At 42.7% G+C, this 24,039-nt stretch overlaps 2 protein-coding genes across 2 annotated transcripts; one reads left to right on the top strand and one right to left on the bottom strand.

Moving 5' to 3' along the window:
• Positions 1 to 202: 202 nt before the first annotated feature.
• Positions 203 to 5,834, bottom strand: RPN1 (ribophorin I). Its single transcript, XM_053469001.1, has 9 exons — positions 5,513 to 5,834; positions 4,096 to 4,157; positions 3,542 to 3,848; positions 3,205 to 3,414; positions 2,662 to 2,854; positions 2,362 to 2,461; positions 1,873 to 2,131; positions 1,235 to 1,480; positions 203 to 1,033 (listed from the first exon to the last, which is right to left on the bottom strand). The coding sequence occupies exons 1-9, from the start codon at positions 5,804 to 5,806 to the stop codon at positions 851 to 853; spliced, it is 1,854 nt and encodes a 617-aa protein (XP_053324976.1). The 5' UTR covers positions 5,807 to 5,834; the 3' UTR covers positions 203 to 850.
• A 4,469-nt stretch (positions 5,835 to 10,303) lies between these two features.
• Positions 10,304 to 22,210, top strand: RAB7A (RAB7A, member RAS oncogene family). The gene is made up of 6 exons (XM_053468661.1): positions 10,304 to 10,449; positions 18,378 to 18,439; positions 18,855 to 18,981; positions 19,199 to 19,417; positions 19,958 to 20,086; positions 20,764 to 22,210. The coding sequence occupies exons 2-6, from the start codon at positions 18,387 to 18,389 to the stop codon at positions 20,857 to 20,859; spliced, it is 624 nt and encodes a 207-aa protein (XP_053324636.1). The 5' UTR covers positions 10,304 to 10,449; positions 18,378 to 18,386; the 3' UTR covers positions 20,860 to 22,210.
• The last annotated feature ends 1,829 nt before the right edge of the window (positions 22,211 to 24,039 follow it).

The raw sequence follows: 24,039 nt of genomic DNA, 5'->3' as shown, positions 1-24,039 counted from the left end.
GGGAGACTCCCTTTAATATACCTGTGTGGTCACTTTAAATGTATGGTTTATGTGCCCCTTGGTGGCAGCAAGGAACAATTGCTTTGTTCCTTATCCACCCCCCCAAATCTCAGGCTTGTCTGCCCAGATATATTTTGTGAATAAACGTTTCCACTTTGTCCAAGACTCCAATGGTTATCTGTTGGCAAAACAACACAAAACATTTCTTCCACAATCCCTTGTTTATTATCTTTTGGTCACAAAAATACAGTGGATTTAGCATCGTACAATCATTCTCTTCTCCTTTTAATGGAAAGGCTGTGATGCGCAAGTGTAAAAACTCTACCGTTAACGATTTAGGAGTAAGAAAAAAAAATCCCTGCCTTGCTCAAAATTTTGTATACAAAAACCTTCTGTTCAAAGAGCAGTTACACATATCCAATCAAAAGGGGACAACTTAATTTGCAGATCTCATGATATATTGTATAATTACAACAGGCGTGAAAGTATTATAAAATCCTACTTTAATCCCTTGTAACACCATCTTTCCAAACACAATAAATCACCCTTCTGTGGGCATGTTCAGCCAGAAGACTTTAAGATCTTTGGCTATGCAATAACTAATTTTCATATTGATAACTCGGTTATCTTTGAATAAGGCGCTATTAACTAGTGGTAGAACTAGTGATGGCAGTGGAATAAGAGCCGATTACCAAGGCTTAAAGGGCCCACACAGAAGAAAGAAAAAAAAAAAAAAACATTACCAAAAACATAAAACCCCAAAACAAAAAAGAGCTTCAGTTTGGCTCAAGCGTGCGTTACACGTAGTTGTGCCTTAATCTCACAAAAAATAACATTCTGTATTTTCTCATTACAATGCGTCGAGAATGTTGTCAATTTTGTTGATCAGCTCCTGCCTCTTGCTTGTATGTTGCTTCTCATTCTCTATATAGGTTTCCTTCTTCAGCTTTCCAGCAACCAGACGCTCAGCTTCTGCCGAGGACTTCAATGCAATTTCCTTCACCTGACTATCCAGCTTCTGAATCTCCCCTACCTTTGAAATCAAAGTAAACATTTAAATCAGATTCATATTCTTTTGGTTTAATATTTGCTGGCTTCATGTTCAGCTCTAAAATTGATGAACAAATCCCCATGAAACGGTCATCTACACAGCCAGTATTATGAAAACAGTGGGTCTTTTTTAAGGGCCCCAGGACATTTAGACAGGGTGAGGAGGAAAAAAAGAATGACTTACTTTATCGCACAGGTCCGAGCCTTCAGCTTTAAGCTTTGACTGCAGGGAGGCAATTTCGTTGGTGAGGTTTTTGTGTTCCATCTCCAGTGTTTTCTTGGCGCTGTTAGCGGTGGAGATGTCCCGAGACTGCTTATATTTATTAATGGCTTCATCAAATTGGCGATAGATTCTAAGCCTCTTGTTGACCAGGGTAAGAATTTGCTCTGTGATGCAGGCAGCTTTCATTCTGGCTTCAACAGCAGGGTCCTAGAACAGATAATATGACGTTTAATGAATAAGCTGAATAACTGTTCTAGCTTGTTTACAATTTTAGTATGCCAGCTGCTCCATTTAAAGACGTTATCATCCAGAGAAAAAAAAAATAAAAAAAAATTAATAACTGCAACTATAAGCATTTCCAACAAATATATGGCTGTGAGTAAAGGAGTAGTGATTCAATAACAGATAGGAAGCCAACCGTTCACTACCTTTGCTCTAAGCGCTGCATACACCCACAGTATTCTCCAGAACCCCTCCATATCCATTCCCCACGCCTCTAGCTAGATGCAACGCGAGAGATGTGTTCAGCAAACGAACACGTACTCCATTCCTACTGTAATCTACTCCCCTGAGCAGAAGAGCTATGTGCGTATATGTACCTTGGTGATGGAGAAATCCAACCTCACGTACAGAATGACTGTAAAGAACAGGATGTAGAAGGCACCCACAACCAGTAAAGGTTCCTGTAACATCAAGATCTTGTTGAATGTATAGTGCACCACGATGTCCTGAATGTGCTGTTCAACCAGATTGTTCTTGTGCGCAACAATCACTGGGCGGCCAAAAGTATCTAAGTAGGTGTAGTGCAGTTCATCGGGTGCACGGTTTATGTCGTAGGGGTTATCCACCTGGATGTTTCTGTAAACAGGATGAGTAAAATTATTACAAGAGGAAAAAAGAGACAAGAGAGTCCTTATTAGCTCAGCCCAGATTAGATACATTGCAAAATTGGGTCAAACATTTAAGAAGAAAAAAGAAAGTTACAAGGGGTTTTAATAGAGAATATACAGGGTAGAGCATCTTGTTTTAATTTATTGTCACCATCTGTTTAAGATACTAAAAGCATTTTAGTTACAGAAGGTACTTACTTGGCTCCTTCTGGGAGGATGATCTTCACAGTTAATGAATCCACTAACTGGTCATCAAAAACATGGTCAATAAGCCTCATCTTCAAGGCGTACTGATCACCTACAAAGACAGAAACCCCTCCAGTGGTCACACAACTGGTGAAAGGAAGCAACTCAATAATAAATTATGCTTACTTCTTAACAAAACCATTATTAACTAAACTGTGTCATAATTGGCCAACTATTCCACGGCTGGAGTTTTAAAATTAAAGAACAGATCAAAAAGTACTTCAAAAAGGCTAAACTACAGCAAACACTCACCAAGATTGTAAAGGTACTCATAGCTTGGTAAATTGTAACCAATAAGGTAATGAGTTTTCCAGCCTCCGAAAAGGGGGAACCTGGGCCGTATCTCCATCTCCACGGAGTCATCGAGGATAAGTAGATGGCTGGTAGAGATGTTACCTATCTCGTCCCTGTAGTACACGTCTTGAGCGGCGGCTGGAAGAATGGTCTGAGTGAAATAAGACAAATGGTTTTATAATTACAAAGATCATTACTTGCCCTACGTATACACAGTCCCAGATAACTGCAAGATCATCTATTACCACACACACACTTGTAAGACCCTACATTAAAAGGTCTCCCATGGCTCACTTTTTGCAGATGTATTGCTTCTCACAGGAAGAGATCCAGACAAAGGGCAACAGCAGATAGAGCATCACAGCTGCTAAACCTCAGAATCCAAGCCAACCAAAGAGTTTGATATTCATAAGCATTGTGAAAAGTAACTTAGTCTGTACCTTTAACCTACAAAAACCATCCAATGACATACACACAAAATAATGCTTGAATGTTACATACTTTAAACGATTTGACTGATGAAATCCCGCTGTCCGGCTGCCTCTGGTAATCATATCTAGAAAACGGGCCTTTCAAATCGGCTCCAGTGTGCTTTATATCAATGGTCTCCTCTACTGCAATATTTCCCCAATGAGAGACTTCGATGACACGCGTCATGCTGGTAATGGTCAGAAAGGGGCTGTTGTTTTCATAGTGAACCTTTAAGGGATCCTATAATTGACATAAATGTTGTTGAAATAAACTGGTGAATATCCCAATCTCTTAAAAAGAACAATATATGCTAATATTCATACAACCTGAACTTAAAGAGACACATTCGGCTTTAAAGATAACTGACCTGACTCCATCCAGGAATATTTTTAAATGGTCCGTATTCAATAACATCCTCAGAACGGGAAGGGTTGCCCAACTTAGTGTAGCTTTCAACGTTTCTGGAGGCCAGTTTGACACGAGTGGTTTGGGTTTTTGTTAAGTAGGGGGAGTAGAAGTAATGGCTTCCTTCAAAGACCACAAACTGTTTCTCTGCCTGTGTGATCTGCGTTGGGTACGGCTGGAGTACATGTGTGAAGACCATTTCAATGGTCACTTTGGCTTTGGCTCCTTGGGCAATGGAGGATACTAACTTCACTGTGTATTGTTTTCCTCTGTCAAAAAAACAAAAGACAAACAAGCACATCAGCTACACATAAATTCACATTTATAATGTGCAAACCCTAGGAGCAAAAAGATCAGGAACTCAGAAGACAAAATGAACTTCCCTTGAGATAATTCCCCGCACGAGTAACAGGGGTGCAGTAGTTCGGTTGCTCCGGCCACCTTTATTGCAACTTATAAAGCCCTTCCCCGTAATTATTCCGCTGCCACATCGCGCCGTTCAGAGATGATACTTACTCTTTCCCTTTAGTTTTTGCTTCCTCGATTTCTGGAAATCCTTCCTCATCTTCACTCTTCACCTGTTGAAAGGAAAACACATTATTGCCTGCCGATGATTCACAATATTTGGTGACAATATAGTGACAGAATGCAACAAGGACCGAGACCACTAAGGGGTTAACTTTTGCAAACCCCTCTTTAGGGAATAAACCAATAAATATATCATGATTTCTACTATGTAAAGGGGGGGGATTTCCTCCAGCATTATATATTGTATTCACTGGTCATACCTAAGCCTGTGAGCCTAGAGCCAAATCACCATTTCACTAGATGCACATAGTTCTTTCACACAAATTCAGTAGTATACCTCTAATAATAAGTGTACGCCTTACTATTACGCAGTATATATTTTTTTAAACAAATGCACCAAACATTCAATTGAAATCATTCACTATTCAAATAAGAACAATGATAGGACCTCAACTTGCACAAAGTTAGGTCTTTAGACTTCTAAGATGTGCTTTAGTTCAACGCCACCTTATTGCAGCATGACATGTTAAAGACCCATTGAAAGCACCGTTACGTGCAACACAAAAGAAAAAGACCAAAGGGGAAAAACCTACAACACGTCTAGTTATAGGTAGCCTTTGTACATTACATTGACATTTAATGGAACATGACACTATTGAGTTACTACTGGTTAACTCAATTCCCAATGAATAAGCTTAAAATAGCTGCAAGAATGTTTGCTTTAAAAACCTCAAAGCTTAGAGCTTTGATCACACTTTAGAACAGTTCTGGAGGGCAGTGCCCCAGTACATTAAAAAGCAAAACTCCAATATGTAATTGTTCCTATCTGGATAAAGACCCAGGTATGTCTGTGTGTAAAGGTTTAATAAAGTTTTATTTGAAGGCTGGTTGTGCAGGAAGTTGAGGGACTTGGCCCTGTCTGTTACTCTGCTGCTGGGAGTGAGTGGAGCTGCTTGTGCTTACGTGTCAGAAATCTACAGAGCAGGAGCCCGATGCGGAAGAGACAGGCAACTGCCATCCAATCCGTGCACACAATGGCTGCAGAAAAACCTCAGACTGCCCATTAAACTTTAGAATGTCTCCCAGAACACTCCATGATCAGATACATTGCACAGTGATTAATATATACACATACAGCCCCCGACAGCTCTACCAGATAATACAAAGTACTATCATTCATTCACTTATAGAATTCTGATCAGCCCATTCTTCATGATCAATAGTTATTCTACTTGCTCCTGGATTAAACCCCCTACAGGAACGGCAGCCGCTTCTATAATATCCATAGATGTTTGTTGGCCCATCTGACAGGTACCTGGGCAGATCACCCAGCAGGATGCTACATAGAAATCAGGGGACAAGGCCTAGCACTAGACAAAGGCCCAGCCAGCCTGGATATACTGACCCAAATGAAAGCCAAATGGTCGGCCAGCTCGGGCTCCAGAGCCACCAGGAAGGAGTGAGCGGATCCTGGTCCAGGGTTGAAGAGGGTAACCTCGGCCGTCACTTTGGCTAGGTGGCTACTGAGGTCCACGGTGCGCTTGACATCCTCGTTGATTAGGTCTTGAGCCCGGCAGAAGGAAGCTAGGGCGACCAGGGTAAAGAGAAGGCGGATGGCAGAACGCTCCATGACTGGAGAGCGGAGGATGGAGACGGATGGACGAGACTCTTCCTTAGGGAGCCTCTGCTGACTATTCATTCATCCGCCAAGCGGGAACAAGATGGCCGCCGAGGACCCTAGCAACCGTGGCTCGTCCTGATAACGCCTGACTAAATAATACAAACAATTTCAATAATTAGTTCTACGTTTATGCTTCTCATACAGCGAATTAATTCCAGAGAGGTGTATTTTCAATGCATTTGCATGTAGACCTTTTATTTGCTGTAACCGTTGTGACCGGCACCTTGCGGACACCTATGTGCCGCGCAGTCTGCGGCGTCCTTAGTTACCCCCTGCATTGCTTTAGGAGCTGAGCTGTCTTAACGCGGGGGCCTGCGCACCTAAAGCTGCAGTTCCACCTACTCTGCAAATGTGGAAACATAGAAGCCAGATTAGACTAGAGCCGACCAACTACTCCTCTGGCCCCCTCTTCTCACTACCCCCCCCTCTGCCCCTTCTATCTACTCTACTTACCTTGTTGCCAGAGTCCTGCGGTGGGAGCGGGAGGCATCCGTCTTGCCGCTCTGGCGCGGTGCCGGCATTTCATGTTGAGGGCCGCAATATGATGTCATATTCCGGCGCTCAACATGAAATGCCGGCACCGCGACGGAGTCACGGACAGTGAGGGGCGCCGAGCGATTGATGAAAACTTCACGAGCAACCCTTCTGCCCTAACAGCCTCTCTAAGGATGAATGATTATCAAAGTCCTCAGGAAGGGGGCAAATGCGTTTGGGGGGATTCTGCAGAATCTCTGCATACATTTGCAAAAGGGACAACATGGAACTTTAAAGGGACCTCTCAACTACCATATCCATTAAAGTTCATATGAAGGCGGGCGCGTCCCATCAGATTATCTTTTTGTTTTCCGTTTGCAAATACAGAAAGGGTTTCAGCGCAATGCCGCCTATACAGTTGTCCTCTTACCCCACTCCCCAGCTCATTGGCTTGCTGGAGATGTGTTGAGGGAACACGTCGCCAGTGACCACAATCATTAATGCTGGCTCATCCGAGAGATCCGGGGGGTTCTAACAAGAGTTGATTTTAATAGGAACTCATTCTCGCCACTGATTGGCTGCTTCAAGCATCCAAAAAACAGCATGAAAACTTGACAGCAGAGGGATGATGCGCTGTAGCTCTGAAGCTGCAGCTTCTTATAAATACCTTTATTTTCTGCAGGCTACCGCATGTAATTAAAGTGCTTCCTATGCCCTTTATAGTGCCTCTATGGGACACGAAAGTGTCCCTTTAAATATGACTTATGGAGAAACTCACCAGGGTTGGTCCTCCATAATCCATAGCTGCCAACAGTACTATGTTTTGTTTTTTTCAGGACGGTCTCATCTACTAGCTGTCCTGGAAATAATGAAATAACATACCCCTCCACACTCTGTACTCGCTGCAAGAACAGATTCCTAGATAAAAGTTAGTAAGTACACAACACTTTAATGAAAGTAACCACAAGTGCTGCCACCAATGTCCGTTTCCATGAAGTCGTTTTAATGACTGAATGCGGGTATGCAAAAGCTTTTCGTAGGTGTCAGGGATTGTTATATCAGTAGGGGGCGCCCCAAGCCTTTCAAATGTGAGCACCAACTCAGACGTGATTTCTGAAAACAAAAAAAAAATTCAGACTTGATTATACATTATGAAGGGCCGACCCTGTGAGCATCTCCTTAGAGAAGGGTTGAGCTGTCTATGTGTAAGTCCTACTGAGTCCACACGCCCAGAGCACCACGTAGTAACTCTCTTCTGCAAAACAAAGATGGGTCGATACATAAGTAGACAAAGCTTTCTCCAAGGGATGGGGCAATTGTTCTTCAAAACGAACCTCCTGTGGTCTAAAGTGGACCTGGCAAGGGGATCGGCGAAGAAAGATCTGCATAATCAACCTAGACTGGACCACGAAGTCCCTGGAGATTTAGAACTATTGGCCATCTTGTGATAGAGCTTCAGCCAAGCCATTGGTTCTAGATCTCTGAATTTTTTAAAAGCCACAAGGTATCTGACCAGTTACTCCCAATGTGGGATCTGGCGAGGGCTGGAAAGGTTCAACCAAATTGACAAGCCCAGTCACATGGCCCAAAGCTAATCTGCCAAACAACTCACATGACGTACACATGTATGATGTGAATAACCCAAATGGGAATGCATAGAACATCTTAAAAGGAGCAAAGAAATGATCCAGTTAGAGTGTAAATCATGCCTATAAGTACTCGAGACACTTGGCAGACAGCTTTACAAATTACAAAAGCTTGTGGTGCGACCCAAGATCTCTGAGAGACCCATGGGGCAGTTGGCGAGACCTCCCATAGAGGTGATTGAAACATATCCTCTACTGGTCAGTTGGCTATTATAAAAGTGATGAAATCTTTTTGGGACTCGCAGACCCTTAAGAATTCACAAATATATGAATAATGAATATTTTACCTAAACATATTTTAATTATGACTTTAACCCCAATAAACGTATGTAGATAGTACTATGTGGTCTTCCTATGACGGGGTTTCTTTACCTGTCACACCTACTGTACTTCCTAAAAATCCTTTTAATAAACAGTGATACTTCTTAAAACGTTTTACCTCCAGGCCATTAGTGAACGGGATCTCAGTTTACGAGGCTGACACCAACCTGGATTCACAAAATTATTCATTCGCTGATTATTTAATGAAAGTTCTTACACCTCAAGAAAGTATCCTAGTTCCTCATTCCATGAATAGTTAACTTCGGCAAACCTCGCACAGCGATTTTAAGGAAGTACATGCAAAAGTACGTCAACTGTTTAAACGCCAGAGTGATAAGCAATGCGTTATGCCGGAACACCAAGCGTTAAACAATTATTTAGCGTTATTAATCTCAGTAATCGAACATTTTGGCTGGCCAGATGCAAACAGAGCCGGACTGGGGTTGATGAGGTGGCCTTGGAAGACCCAGTCATAAGTGTGGCCAACGGCTGGATTTATGCTCATGCGGCATGCAGTGTCTGCAGCACCTGATCTGCCATTGGAGCGGCCGATCAGGGGAGTATGTCGGCCAACGGCATTTGCCCAGTGTGCCAGATGGCCAGTCCGGGCCTGTCTACAATCTAACATTTAGTAAATAAACCCCAACTGTCTTCTGGGTAGAATGCGTACCAGCTGTTTGAACATCCATTCTGTATTTCTTCAGTTTTACCTTTAATTGCAACCAATGTACCAAAACCCTGAAATATCCTTTCTCCACACTCCATGGTATGTTAATTGGAAAGACAATGGGTGATCTTTATCTAGATATTTGACTGCCAATGCCCGTTTAATGGGGAAGTCCCATGGACTGATGACTCATTCATTCTATCGAACTCATAAAAACGACTAATATGCAGCTGCCTGAAAACATTGCATTCTGCAAAAACTAGAGCTGTCTTTAAGAAAGGAAACATCACAAAATATGTGTAATCTGATACTAGTTATTGGGTTGACCAAGCCCAGGTACAACGTTAACATCGAGTGCCCCTTGGTATCAGTCTTGAAATACATTATTTTTTTTAGAAATTCTACGCATGTAATTATTGTTGCTACCAAGTAGGAAATTCACCAGATGGTCAGTAAAAATATACATTATGTCCAACGAAGATCTTAGGGCATCAATAACGCAGTCATTGCTTGATGATGAGCTTTGATTGTGTTTCTCTTATCACTCCAGATGAATAATCTTGAAACGTTAAATACAATTTATAATATGTACAATATTTAATGACCTGTCGATACGATACTTGCTGGGTGGTAGCCGTAAGTTACCTTTAGATGTACCTGAGAACATTAGTTGACCAGTGGTGTTATGGAGGCCACTGAAGGGCCGGGACAGCTGTCAATCATCCGGCCTCTGGGACAATACTTAACAACTGATAATTACACGTAAAGTGGACGACAAAAAAGAGAATATGGGTTTTTTTCTGTATTTTAAACCTAGCCTGTAATTTATGAGAAAAATTAGGTCATGGCCATTAAAACCAACCAACCAATGCCCCGACCAACCCTACAAAGCCTTTAAATTGGACTCGATTTTTGGATCCGAGGTTCTTGTCAGCATTCTTAGGACCCAACAAGCGGGGGACATGTTTTAGCCAATCTGGGCCAAGAAAGGTACTGGGTATAAAACCATGCCTGTACTGGTCGTTAACCGACATCATGATCCCTTTTTCACTATGGAAGTAAACACATGACCAGTAATTTTATATAAAAAAGGCAGTATTTGTATTAAATCAGTAAATACCACTTGTCACTAGCGTAGGTGGTCTAAGACAGGTAATGGACAATGTTGAGCAGAACAGTTCTGGGCCAAATATCGAAATGTGTAGCAGTCACTATGGAAACGAATAGAATGCTGTAGGTGACGAGCATTTTACTAGATTTATTATTTTTGGGCAACACAGAAAAAAAAGCATCTTCATGCCCCAGGTAACATGGCGGACCGGGGCCCCTCCACAAACAGCGTCACGTGGGACCATTTTCATGCCATCCTTCTTCCGCGATCCAATAGGAGTGAAGGAGGAGGCGGTGACGTCAGGAGCCCCATGACTGGCTGTCACTTCCGCTGGGAAGAGAAGGGCTGGCAGGGAAGGAAGCGTAGAGAAGCAGCGGGTTCGGCGGATTGAACTGGACCGGCCCTGGCCACACGCAAGCACCTGACACCGAGCACACAGCAGGTGAGGGAGGCCGGGGGTCCCGGGGTGTATTTGGTATGCTGCGGGGTGCTGGGATGGGCGAAGCATTGGGCCCCTTTATGGGGGCCTCGGAGAGCCAGCGAGGCCTGAGGCGGAAAGACCCGCAACAGGGACACTCCTGGATTTACCCTCCCTCGTTTAACCCCATCCTGTGCTTCGAGGCTTCTGACATCAGACACGGGTATCCCTGATATCACCCCCTCGGCCAGTTTTTTCCCCTTTCATCTCCTTGTGATGCCCCCTAATGCCACCCCCACCTCTCTATTGCCATCATGCTCTAAAGCTGCCATTTACCCCAGTATTCATGTCCATTGCGTTTATAGAATTACCCCGCACCCTACTCTGCCAACTCCAGGCAACTTTTTTTCTTCGTTTATTTTATTCCTTTTGCCATTTTTTGCCCAGTCACTTGTGCCCCTTCCAGCTCCTCAGATCTTGATACCCCCTTGTTCCATTGTCTTTCTCTATTGCTTCTACCCCTGCTGGGTTTTTTTATTTCTTACTGCCCTCGTTTTTTATTTTTATTTATGAAGTGCCCTGTGTACTCGCATTCTCGTTGTTCTTCACTTTCAGGGTCGGTTTCCGCCTTTCTCAGGTCACCTCGATGCTTTTCTTTGCTTCTTATCTCCCGTTATGTGCCGTTCCTTGTGCTGTCAGCCGGCCCCCAACAATGAATGTTATAGCGTCTTGTACCAAGTTGCTCTGTGGCTCTTTGACTCTGTGGTCATATGGCAAGTGGCCAAAAAAACTTTTCATCTTATGCCGTGGCTGAGTAACTTTATGTATCCAACCCTTTCGCTGATTTCTGCAGCACATACCTCAGTCTGAAAGACTGCGTTTTGCTCTCTTGTGTTTCTCGGTATTGGCGCAGCTTGGCCAGTATACCCCTGGGAACATCTGTCACTCCGGTAGCCATTACCTTCCCATCTGTGCCCCTGTTATCCTCCCCCCACTGATCCTCGACTCTGATGACCACCCCTTCCCGTCCCGCCACCCGGAGCCTTAATTCTCAGAACATTTTTCTAAAGGTTGGACTTTCTGGTATTGCCTTATTTCCCCAGTAAATAGTCTCATCTTTCACTTTCCCTTTCGTATTCCCTCTTTTTAAAGTATAGTAAATGCCCATTTGATTTAATTCTCTCTCTATATATATATATATATATATATATATTAGTGTGTGCGTGCCAAATCCAGGACTGTTAGCTGCAATTTATATCTTCGTGTTGATTGAAATTTGTCTGAAAGGCTCGTATTATCCCAGAATCTGCAAAGTCTCAAATCACAAAGCGATCACGTAGGTCGTTCGTTGGACTAAATTAAATAGGAAATCAGTTGGTTGTAGTGCACACCAGCAGGTAATGGGTTAAGAATGCATATTTCTGTTATTTGCCAGATTCTGTTGTCGGGAAAGAGGCTGCATGTCATAGTGTGTGTGTGTGTGAGTGAATGAAACGCGCTGTCCAGGCCTTCCTGTTCCTCAATAACCTTCTTTTCTGTATAGTTTCAGTGCTGGTGACAGATGTCCAGTTGTCATCTTTTTTTTTTTTTTTGTGATTGTTTAAATATTGTCAGATATATATCTGTGTGTGTATATATAGATGTGTATGTAAATATACTTTAGAAGCGGATCTGTTAATACTTGAGGTGGGGGTTGGCTTTCTGGTTAGGTCCCTGAGGACTTCTACACGTCAAACATTAGATTACATCTGCGGCGTGTCCTGCTACGTCTCCGTATAACCTCAGGGACCTATACTTATGATGTAAAGCCCTCCCTATAAATCTTTATATATACGGTGCGTTGTGATCGTTCAGACATGGAGGCTCGTTAAGGTTCAGTAATACAGATCAGGACTTTTCCAGTTTATTTGAAGCGTCTCCCGTCTGCTTTGAGTTAGGCAATGAATTTAATCTACCAGCTGGCACTGGTTGTAACTCGTATGCGGAATTGTGCATTAATAGAATTTAGGTAGTGTGCAAAGTCTGTGGTTTGTATAGTCGCTGAAGAGGCAGAAGGGGTCGAGTGCTTTCAGGACGTGCTGCTTTTCTTCAAGAACACTTCTTTAGGGATCTTCTCGCGTGACCGAAACCTGGGGGGGGGCTACCTGTGCATTCTGTGCAAATTACCTCTTCCCAGTAGAAAAGTCAAAATTCTGCTTTACTGGTATGGACTCCAAAATCACGACTGTCTCATCTGTCTCCATTCCCTGTTCCTCGGCAGAGATTACGTTGTAAACTGACCAACAGATCTGAAACACATTTATTGGACCAACTTGGACCTTTAAAACAAGCAAGATGACAGCTCCCATGTGCCCCTTAACGGATTGAAGTGCAGTGAGGACACCAAAGTGTGATTAATATATAGGTGATCGATAGGTTAGAATAGGTTTTATTATTCATGCAGTATTGAGGTTTTATGGCATTCAATCCTCAAGTGTGGAATTTCTTTTAATAGGTTTTAATAGAATGATTTTGTCGCAATCTTTTACTTTCTGGGCCGTGATAATGCAAACGAGCCGTTGTGTTAATCAGTGGAATGCGTGGTGCGGTCTTAGTGAATTGCTAAAACTTAAAATATAGCCAATAACTTTCCAAAAGTCACAATAAGCCAATGTTGGCCGTCTTTTTACTTCTGGAGTGGACAGTGTCGGCGCATGTTGGGATTCTGGTGGGGAGCCCTGCTGCTCCGAACACGTGCTTCTTCACAATGGCTTTCCTTCCGCTCGGGAAGGCCTGTTATTTCTTACGTTTCTTTATAATTTCTGGCTCCTGATCCGTTCCGTGATCGCTCAGCTCGTTAGTGACGGGTCGGTGCGGGGGTCCCTGTGCTGCGTTATGCCGTTTTTGACGCTGGATCTCAGGCTCTTTGTTCGTGTGTTCTGTCCCCTCCCTTGTGACTCAAGCAGCTGATTAACCACATGATTCCTTCATACAATAATTAAGTCGTGGGGTTTTTGGCGGCTGGAGTCTGGCCATTGGTGTTAACCCTTTCTGTAATGTTTTACTAATTTTTTTTAGGGTCTTTTTTCAGCTCGTCTGATCCGTTGGTGAGTTATGAGATCATTTATTCGTCCTTTTGTGTTCTTCTGAGAAGGTGCGGTTCGGCTGTAACTGCTCAGGGAAGCAAATGCCGTCTTGTCTCTTTCTGGTGTCTTTTCGCTATTTTGACCGTTTTTCAGGCTTACGGTGGTCCATAACTGCTTTTGACGCGGCAATGTGATCTGTCCGCTCCGGTAACGTTCCTTTTCCCGTCCTTTAGCAGACGCAGCACCTTGCATTGTGTAATTGTGACATATGCATTAATCTTTACAGTAATACTACACTATTCCCCGAGGGTTAACACATTTGTCTATTTAAAACTCAGGATTCTGTTTTCTTACCCTTGCGTAAGGATGGCTGGAGCCCGATATTCGTTGTTATACGGGCCAAGTTTTCCTAGGGTATTGGTATGAATAGCCACTTCTCCCTTAATTACTATTTTTGCTTTCAAAAAGGGTACGTGCTATAATATATAGATTTTAATCACATATATACAGGGGTTGACAAATTTGTTTATTTTATCTAGAAGCCACCCAAAAAAATGTCAAATCCTGGCACTAGGAAGAAATTTCTTGTCGCCATGGCGACTCGGGGTTGTCAAGCCCGTATATACACACACACACACACACACACACACACACACATACACTTTTGTTAAGACATTGACAATTCTGGCATTTGCCAGAAAGGGGAACAGTAACTTTGTTTCTTACCTCCTAGTAGAAGAATCTGAAAGATACTAATGTGTCCTACGGTTACACGGAAAGGTTCTTTCTTTACACAGATTACAAAGAATTAGTTCGAGGTGTGACTGCGGTCTTGTGATCTGCTTCTAGATTTATTGACAGAACATGAATGCTGTTTAAAACGTTACGTATTATTAACGATTAAATCCACATCCAATAAGACAGGTCGGACTTCTATACCTTAACATTGTTGATGAGAGGGATCTATCAGTCATTATCCTGTTATGTCGATGGCCCGTGTGACATGGAGTTTATAGACTAGGTGGCCGTTTCACTACACGGGCCGGGGGGTACGGTCCTATAACTACACTTTAACTAAACTGCCTAAAGCTAGAAGGTGGCAAAGGGTGAAGCTCGTTAGATATTCCTGTTTTCGTGAATCAGCGGCATGTGGCATAAGCTGAGGAAACTGACTCAGTGAGGTTGGGCTTCGCTCACGTGCTCTGACGTCTCATGTTTTCACATGTAAACAGGTAACTTCCGTGGAATGTAGACCTGTACCAGGTGCGCTGTGGATTCCCAGCCTACTCTGAGCGTATAAACAGCTGCTGTTTTGGTTTGTTGGCAGGTCTAGATGTCATGCTACTTATACTTCAATCTGCCCCCGTCACTGGACGTTTAAGGGCACCTGTTTGTCATTTCTTTAGGTGCTGAAGCTTGATTAAGGAGTGCTTTTGGTCCATCACAGCTACCCATCCAACGTAATCAGTAGAGCGTCGGTGATACTTGCCTACGGTCTCTGGAGTCCTCAGAGCTTCTGCTGTTCATCTTGGCCCTTTGTAGATAAAACCCTGATGTGATCTGGAATCTGCTGTCAGATTCTTTCCTAGAATCCCTTTTCTTCTGGTTTTGAGGCAGGTCCTACATACGTCATCGGGCCATTGCAGCTAACACGTGTGTGTATATTATATAATATCAATTGTTTTCTAAATTTTCAAGGATATCCTCGTAGTTATGAAGTGTGTTTCACGTAGACCAAAGAGTTATGTGAACTAATAAATTCCAGGGTTGGAAAGTTTGCCCCCAGAGTGGGGTTAGATGTTGAAATAGAGTTTACTGCCAGCAGTAAAGCGATATATGGAATGCAGATTGAGGGGTCAAAGTATGAGTATCTGAGTTCTGTGAAATAGAAGCCAAGATAATGAAACCAGCTGCAGGGAGATATACTCGATTATGTCAGTCAAGACGTTGTGGGCTTTGAGACAAAATTATAGAAATGTGCAAATTTCACAATGTATAAGAAGCGGTTTTCTAGCTTGTGTAGGGGCCTCCTCACCTGTTCTTTTCGTATGTCATTTTAAGTTCTATACTAATTATGTCCCTTTTTGTGTACAGCTCTGTGGAATCTGATGGCCCTATATAAATTAATATGAACCTGCTCCAAAGCAATAACTATAATTATCGTGTCTAGTATAAACATAGGTGTATCCTTACCGGGTTTGTGTGCTTTCTCCATGTTACCGTGCATAAGTAGCTCTTAGGAGCTTGGAAGCGAGACCTTTTTGTATAGTAAAGACACTTAATCAAGCTAAACTGTGCAGTCATCCTGCTTTCAGGTGCTTGCGCAATACTCGCCCTCCTCTCGTGATGAAACGCAACCGTGGTTTGGACGTTATTAGAATGAAACTGATTCCTCTTCTTAGATTTCTTAATGTCATCCTGAGCACGCGATGCCCAGCCAGATCCAGGGCTTGGCAGCTGTGGTCGCAAGGGCTGGTGCGAGTTGTAGTCTCAAAAAACAGCAAGCCCCTTTCTGTATAAATGGCCTCCTAGTTTTAATATTATGTATTTGTTTTCTTCTCCAGCCTGGGGGTGCTAACAGCAAGCTGGTTGTGCAACTGGCATATGGTTACAGAGCATCATGGGAGTTGTAGTTCTATGGTTATTGGGACACCCTCTGCTTTGGCAGAGGCCTGGGTAGTTATGAAAAATAAATGTTCATTGTTAAGCCAGAGCTCCTTCCTTCCATTGAGAAGGGAACATATCCACCTATTTTGTTTGGTATTCTTTTGTCACCCCTACTCTTTAATTTGTATTTAGGGCTATTGGATATTTTACTCTAATATAAACCTGGCGCTATAGGGGAATAATACGAGTGGAGTTGGTTCCCTAAAGACTCCGCTTTTGGTGACAAAAGACATCTGGGCTGAAAGAGTAGATGAAAGGGTTTTCTGCGGCCTTCGGTGCTTTTATGAAGCACTAAGCCGTATACAGATGGAGCGGCCATGAATTATTGATTACCTGCAGCACACCACTCACCGGCCGGCCTTCGTACCAGTAAAAAATCTCTATAAGGCATACTGAGATTAAAGCAGAGGTCGACTAATTCAGTTTGGATCTACGAGTCAGACAAAAAAGTTAGGAGCCAGGCTAACACTATATGCTGGCATACACATACTCATGCTGATGCCAACTGTACCATAAACAACACCATATATGCTAACACACACACACACACACACTGGCTAACACTATACATATATAAAAATATAAGACTAAAACGATTGACTCATACACACGGGATCTGGTACTACAATACAGTAGACATTCTGACACTGTACATTTAGACACCAACACACACACACACGTACACCGATACTACAGTATACACAGACCGACTCCAACATACATTTACACACATACACACTGACGCTGATGCTATAGTATACAAACACAGCTCATACAGACCGGCCACGCCGCTGCCTGTCTTCCGCCATCATTAATCCGGCTTTCCTGCAGCGATGTGGTGTAGTGAGCTGGCGCCCGGGGTTTGTCGAGTGCTGTATTAAAGCATGTTAGCCACATGTACGTTAAAGGCCAGTGCCATGCCATGAAAAAAACTGTGTGGCTTGTTACTCTCGGCCCCTAAAGTGACTGCTTAGTGCTGCAGTCTGGGGTTTGGACCTTGTTTCTCCTGGGTTGTCATATTTTGGGGGTACATCATGCATTCCCTTCATACATCTTCCTCTTACTATTCCCTGCCCCTCTATCAGGCTCTGTCCCAAGCACTCTGTTACCCCTTTTGCCCTGACATCTGCTGGTCCTTCTATCCAATCATCGGTAAACATGTCTGTAGTATCTTGTTTCCGATGCATTGATACTTAATCTCTGTAAAGCACCTCGGAGCTGCAGCCCTTCAAAACAAAGATTTCATACAAACCGACTCTACACAAACAGTGACTAAATGTTACATTGTTTCTCCAGAATCATTTCGTTGCGGAGATATCTTTGGACTGGAAGTCCTCGCTTGTTCCGGGAACTGCTGGTGATTTCGCTGTAATATGTTTGTTTCGTTTGTGCTTTTGTCGGTACTCAGTACTCATGAGCCGCGTTGCTCTTCTACATGAAGTCTTGTTTTTTGGACTAGGCTGTCCATTTCTTGGAAGAACTGTGTTTTTCTATCCTGCTCTTAAGTAGTTGATCAGTTTGATTTCGGTGTCGATACATCTAAAGAACCCTTTGTCCAAGGCTCTCGTTACGTTTAGGTCTCCTGCTTTTATTGGACTGTAAACCTTGTCAGATGTGCACAGCTCATGCCCCAGAGGGACTCGTCGTGGAGAATCGAGCTCTATTTCACCTCGTTCTTCTCTGGGGTTACAGAGGTTCGCTGACCCGTGTGAAGCGGCATCTACCCCCACCATGGAGAGCCTCTCGTCTCCCTGCTCTCCGCGTACCTGCTTTCAAGTGCTTTGGACGGATCCCTTTCAGGGTCTCTTATTGTGTCCAATTAAGGCTAATTAGTTTCTTTTCAATTCAATATTTTAAGCCTTTTTTTTTTTCTCTAAAAGCTGTCATTTGTGCCGTCGTAAGCTTTAACAAGATGCATTGCACACTTAGAACCTCAATAATGCTGCAGAATGTGTACAATGTCTTCTGTTTCGGGTTCAAATGCATGCGTAATGGTTCTTCTGCTATTTATCATACTGATTCACCTCTCTAGAGAACCGTCTGTCAGCTTGTTTATTACCCGCTACTCCTAAAATAAGTATATATATATATATATATATATATATATATGTATGTATGTATATATCTATATGTATATGTATATATATATATATATATATATATATATGTACTATCCCTATATACCTATGTCTCTTTGCTTTTTGTTTCTTTTCCATTTAGTTTTGAAAAATGACATCCAGGAAGAAAGTGCTGCTTAAGGTCATCATTCTGGGGGATTCTGGGTAAGTAGAAATCCTGAACACGAAATTTTATGTCTGTTTTATTCTTCTTGGGAAGAACCGATTTGGAAGAGAAACGACATCGTTGGTGTAGCAGATCACGGACAATGTTTCTGCTCGGTAACAACAAACCTATACGAATGTGAATCCATGCATATGCTGACAACATGGTTATCTCACTCTGTAGCGAACACTTAATTGTAATATTTAAAAAAATCATGGCGACGCTCGCTTCTACATTTGGTGGTTAAACGTGTGATATTCCCGTTCGTGGTTCACAAAGACCAAACTTGGGCAGAATGAAGCAAGACTAGAACACCCCCCAGGCAGTGATTTTTAATCTAGTTCTCTGCTTCAGCGGCCTGATGGGAGCGATTTTTACTTTTTAAATATGGCTTTCGTTTCTTTCCTCTATAAGGGTCGGCAAAACTTCTCTTATGAACCAGTATGTGAACAAGAAATTCACCAACCAGTACAAGGCCACCATAGGGGCTGACTTTCTGACCAAGGAGGTGATGGTGGATGACAGGCTGGTCACAATGCAGGTATGTGTCTGGCCAAAAACACACAGAGATCAGGTTTATCCAGCCGAGCATTACGTGTTTCGGTGACTCCGGGCTTCATTTCGTGCAGTTTAGTCAGCTCTACACGTGTTTTCATAATACATTCCTGAGTGTAATTGTAATATTATTATTATTATTATTATTATTTTATTTATTCTGCACGTGACGTGATCTTATACCTTCTCTCTGAATATTGTAGATATGGGACACGGCCGGACAGGAAAGGTTCCAGTCCCTCGGCGTGGCTTTCTATCGAGGGGCTGACTGCTGTGTGCTGGTTTTTGATGTCACCGCACCGAACACTTTTAAAACTCTGGACAGCTGGAGGGATGAATTCCTCATCCAGGCAAGCCCCCGAGACCCCGAAAACTTCCCGTTTGTCGTCCTGGGAAATAAGATAGACCTGGAGAACCGACAAGTAAGACTTTTAAATGTTTTGGAGACTGTATTTACATTAAATATCCCGTGCATTCTTATCCAGGGGCAGAGAAGCAGAAAATGTGGTTAGGGAGACCTAAATTCTCTTTGGGGGGCTGTAGGGCAGTTTGGGTTTTAATGGTTTTGCGCATAACTACATCTTTTAGAGATCTATCAAAAGAAAAAAAGGTATTAGTAGATCCACCAGTGCTTTTTATAGAAAAAAAACACCTCCACGTGTTGGGTATTGAGGTCATAGTTTGAAAATGTATGATTCTGGAGCTCCTCCTGTGGAATATGGAAGAAATCCATGAGCTGAAGGATGTGAATCTGGGACATCTCCGGTTTAGGCTCTTGGTGTTATTTTTCAGAACAGTTTTAATAACGTGTTTTTCCAGCAATAAACCACAGAAAATTATTCAGACGCTTTTTCTTCAAAACATTCACAGCTTTATTTACCTGACCACAGGAACATGGAGATTTATGGGAGTTTTATGCAAAACAAAAAAAGACTCACTTTTGTGTTTTTAACCCCAATTAGGTCACTACAAAGCGAGCCCAGGTTTGGTGCCACAGCAAAAATAGCATTCCCTATTTCGAAACGAGCGCCAAGGAAGCGATAAACGTGGAACAGGCTTTTCAAACAATCGCACGAAATGCACTTAAACAGGTAACGGGCAACGACAGCTCCCCCTGCTGGTCGGGCAATGGAACTGACTTACCTTTTCTGTGTTTTAAAGTCGTCTGGATGACTGGGTTTAGGATCACTGCTTTTGCACGTTTTCTGTATCGTGGTTATATCCTGTGCAGACAAGTTTTACATAGAAATATAAAAAAAAGTTTGAAGATATTTATTTATAGACGTGTTTTTGTAACGGAACATCTTCCTTTTTTTTTTAACCCCTTCATGACGAAGCCCGTACATGTACGGCCTCACAATGCATTGTTTTTAATGGATTTAAGGACAACCCGTTGTCCTTAACCCCTTAAGGACAATGGGTTGCCCTTAAAACCATTAAAGACAATGCTTTGTCGTTAAGGGGTTAAAAAGAATATCACTCTTTAAAAAGCCATGTGATTGAACGAAGGAAATAAGTTACTTGCACCCTTGGTTTAGATACAGCTGGTCTTTTGATGTCATTTATCATTGTGTGTAGTTGCCACATGCTTCATGTTCTTCGGTGGGATTGACAAGGGCTGTGATGTAGGAAAGCCCCCCCCTCTATTGTAAAGTCACCCCTTTGACTGATCTGCCTTCCTGCACAGATGTCTTTTATAATAGCTTGCATCTCTAACTATTTCTGTGTAATGCATTGTCCTTGTCTTCGTTCTCTGCCTTTATTGTAGGAAACAGAGGTTGAGCTGTACAATGAATTTCCCGAGCCCATCAAACTGGATAAGAATGATCGAGCAAAGGCCTCTGCAGAGAGCTGCAGCTGCTGAGTGACGGAGGAGGGCAACCATGGAGTCCTTCGCTATCAGATATCACACTTAGGCCTTTGAACACAAGACCCCTTTTCTCCCTGCCCAGAGCATAAAGGATAATATTAATCGCCTGCACCCTCTCCAGCTCCTAGACACCGGTCCAAGTGGAAGCCAACACCTGTATCATAAGAACACAATGGTTCTTTCACCCCACTACCCTGTGGACTATATACCCATGTTGGTTTAACCCCTATGTTGCCAGGTGGTCTGCAATATGCATAGCTTTGCTGGCCCCTCTGGGTGCAAAGTGGTTTGACTGTAACACCATACTGTGTTTAATTCAACCTATGTTAATTTTTTTTGTCTTGTGGAGAGAGACCAGAAATCAAAAGGTTATCTATTTTTTTTTTCTTTTTACAGTTGCGTGTCTAACATATTACATGGCATAAAAAAAAATAAACCTTTTAACGGCTCTGTCTCCTGTTCAGAAAGGCTGCATATCCCATAATCCTTTGCAAGCTCAGCACCCAGTCACAACTAGGTTTTTGAGTTTTGTATGTATCTCTGTTAATGCTTTTTTTTTTTGTTACTTTTTAACTAATCGGAAACTTTTTACAGAATCCATTTATTATGTAATGATTCTTTAGGGGGAAAAAAAAAATAAAAAAAAAATCATATAGTACATGTTAATATATGCAACCAATTTAAAAAAAAAAAATGTATAAATTAGTGTAAGATTATTTTTTTTTTTTATTATTTACTGAAGTATTGAAGCACAGGTATTTAGACAGTACAGCGACACATTATTTCTGTGTGCTTGGCCTGCAAAAGTTAAGAATACATATAAGAAAAGGCGCTTGTAGGAGCAGATTCTTAACCATTGAGTCTCTGACGTTGGCTGCCGCCCGTTCATTTCACTATTATGATCTCGTTTGCCTTCCTTAACTGCGATTACATCTGTAACCGTGACGTGCATATTGGATATAATATTTCGGTTAAGTGCAGGTATTAAGTCATCTGTTTTATAATCTCATCACGACTGCAGGGGAATTTGGGTACATCTGTAGATCTACAACTCTTCCCCCCGGGGCGTAATATTGTTTGTTCCTCTCTTTAGTGGCAGATAATGAGACCCCCCCCTCTCCCCTCTGCTCCTTTCACCCCCCCCGGACAGCAGAGCAGATTATTATAGGTAAGAGACCCTTGGCAGTCTATCTACCCCCTCTGTCTCTGTTCTTGCGTTTTGTAGCTTGCTTCCTTATGACGATTCTACTATATATATTTTTTTCTCCCCCCCTCCACCAGCCTACATGTTACTGCGTAGGCTGAGTTCTGTAAAGATGATAATGCCAATAAACTTAACAAGGAATTATGTGTCTGGCTTCGTACCTCTTCATACGTCTCACGCATGGGACAGCAAGATAACGTCTACGACGGATTAATATCTGAGACTACATCGGGAAAAACGGGGATTAGATGGGACTGATCTGTCATCAACTTTTTATGTTCTACCTTTTCTACTAGGAGTCTGGATGAAAACCCTTTATTTAATTTCATTGTTTTACTACAATACTGTATATTACATTACATTTAGCGATCAGTTTCTATATATATATATATATATATATATATATATATGTATACATATATAATTTGAGTTGCTCGTTTCAATAAAATTAACAATGTGCATTTATCACATCATTTTAAATACATCCCATTTGCCGCCGCTTGTAGAGACCGGTTTCTAAGTATAAAATGTATACGATGTGTACATAAAATCCAACACTGCTATATTACTGCTTATTGCGGAAAATATGGCTCAGGAGCTTAGATTTTTTTCCCCCTCTCATCCAGATCTCCGTTTCAACAAGAAACTGAACTAATATCCAGTAAAAAGCAGTGTTTTAATAATAGCCCCCATTGTCCCGAGATAAGAGATGATGGCAGGAGTGATGTGTTTGGGGGTCTCTGCTCCCACTTTGCCTTCTCGGTGCCCCCAGATATCCCAGTACTCTTCTAGGATGCACTGTGCTAGAGCGATATGACGGCTGTGTCTCATTGGTAAGCGCAGACCTCCAAGGTGTTCATTCATTGGTTATGCAGGAAATCTCTGGTATCCAACAGGCCTATAGGATATCTACCCCCCCAGGATGATCTGCCCCAGGTGAAGCAGGACAGGGGCTCCTAAAACAGAGTAAAGTACTGGATGCCAAGCAGTCAAAACTAAATCAGCTTTGGGTCCGCAGGGGCAGCAGCCGTCCGGTGCGAAACTGGGTACAGGTAAGGTTCCTGGGTGCACCGCTGCTTAATTAGCTAATTAAAAAGCGAGATCTCTGATCACGTGCAAAATATTAAGCAAAACATTCACGATCGCCTCTTCAGACAGTGTTGGGTTTGGATTGTATGAGGGGCAAGACAAGACTTGTATAAACATAAATACCTTTTCCTAGAAATGCAGCATCGTGAGCGTTGGCGTGTATCGTTCCTAATGTAAAGTGATAATAGCGTGTGAAGCGATAATAGTGTGTGACGGTCCTCCGAAACAGCCGTGTATATTCACGAGAGCTGCGGGAAGATTGTGGGCCCCGTTCCTGCACCTCCGCAAACGACGTTGAGTTAAACACAATGTATTGCAGTGCGCAAAGGGTTAAAACCCACGTTGGCTTATTGCTGTGTACCCTACAGAAATAATTCTGAGGGGACTACAGCTAAGGGACCTTTGAAATACAAAAAAAATAAACCAAACTGTCAGCATCTTTTTGAGAAAAAGTCCTTAAAACCTTGTTTTTATGCGATTAGCAGACACCCCCCCCCCATCCCTGCCTTCTTTTAGGATAAAGCAGCACGGATCAGTCATGGCAGAGTTCAATTTTGGACCACGACACTAGGGGTTAATGCATGAAAGAGCCAAGCTGTAATCATCTTAATTGTATTTGATACCTCTGTGGCAAAAGGTGGCAAAGCTTCTCCTGTCTCAGTGTCTTATTCCTCCCCCTGCCGATCACCACCTGAACCAATTAACGGCACTCAGCAGCTTTGCAGTGGAGGAATAAGCATGCGGGAAGTCGTTTGCCCCTCTGTCCCACCGAGCGGAGACCTCCGTGACCTGGAGACGCAGAACTTTTCCCGGAGTCTCCAGGTAAACCCCAGAGAGTTCTCGGTGTGGCCCAAAGCTACCGGCTATTACAACGTAACCCT

This window comes from Spea bombifrons, chromosome 6 (genome assembly GCF_027358695.1).
Source record: "Spea bombifrons isolate aSpeBom1 chromosome 6, aSpeBom1.2.pri, whole genome shotgun sequence".
NCBI classification, from domain to species: Eukaryota; Metazoa; Chordata; class Amphibia; order Anura; family Pelobatidae; genus Spea; species Spea bombifrons.
The sequence above is the reverse complement of the archived record's forward strand: the minus strand, read 5'-3'. Positions and strand labels throughout refer to the sequence as shown.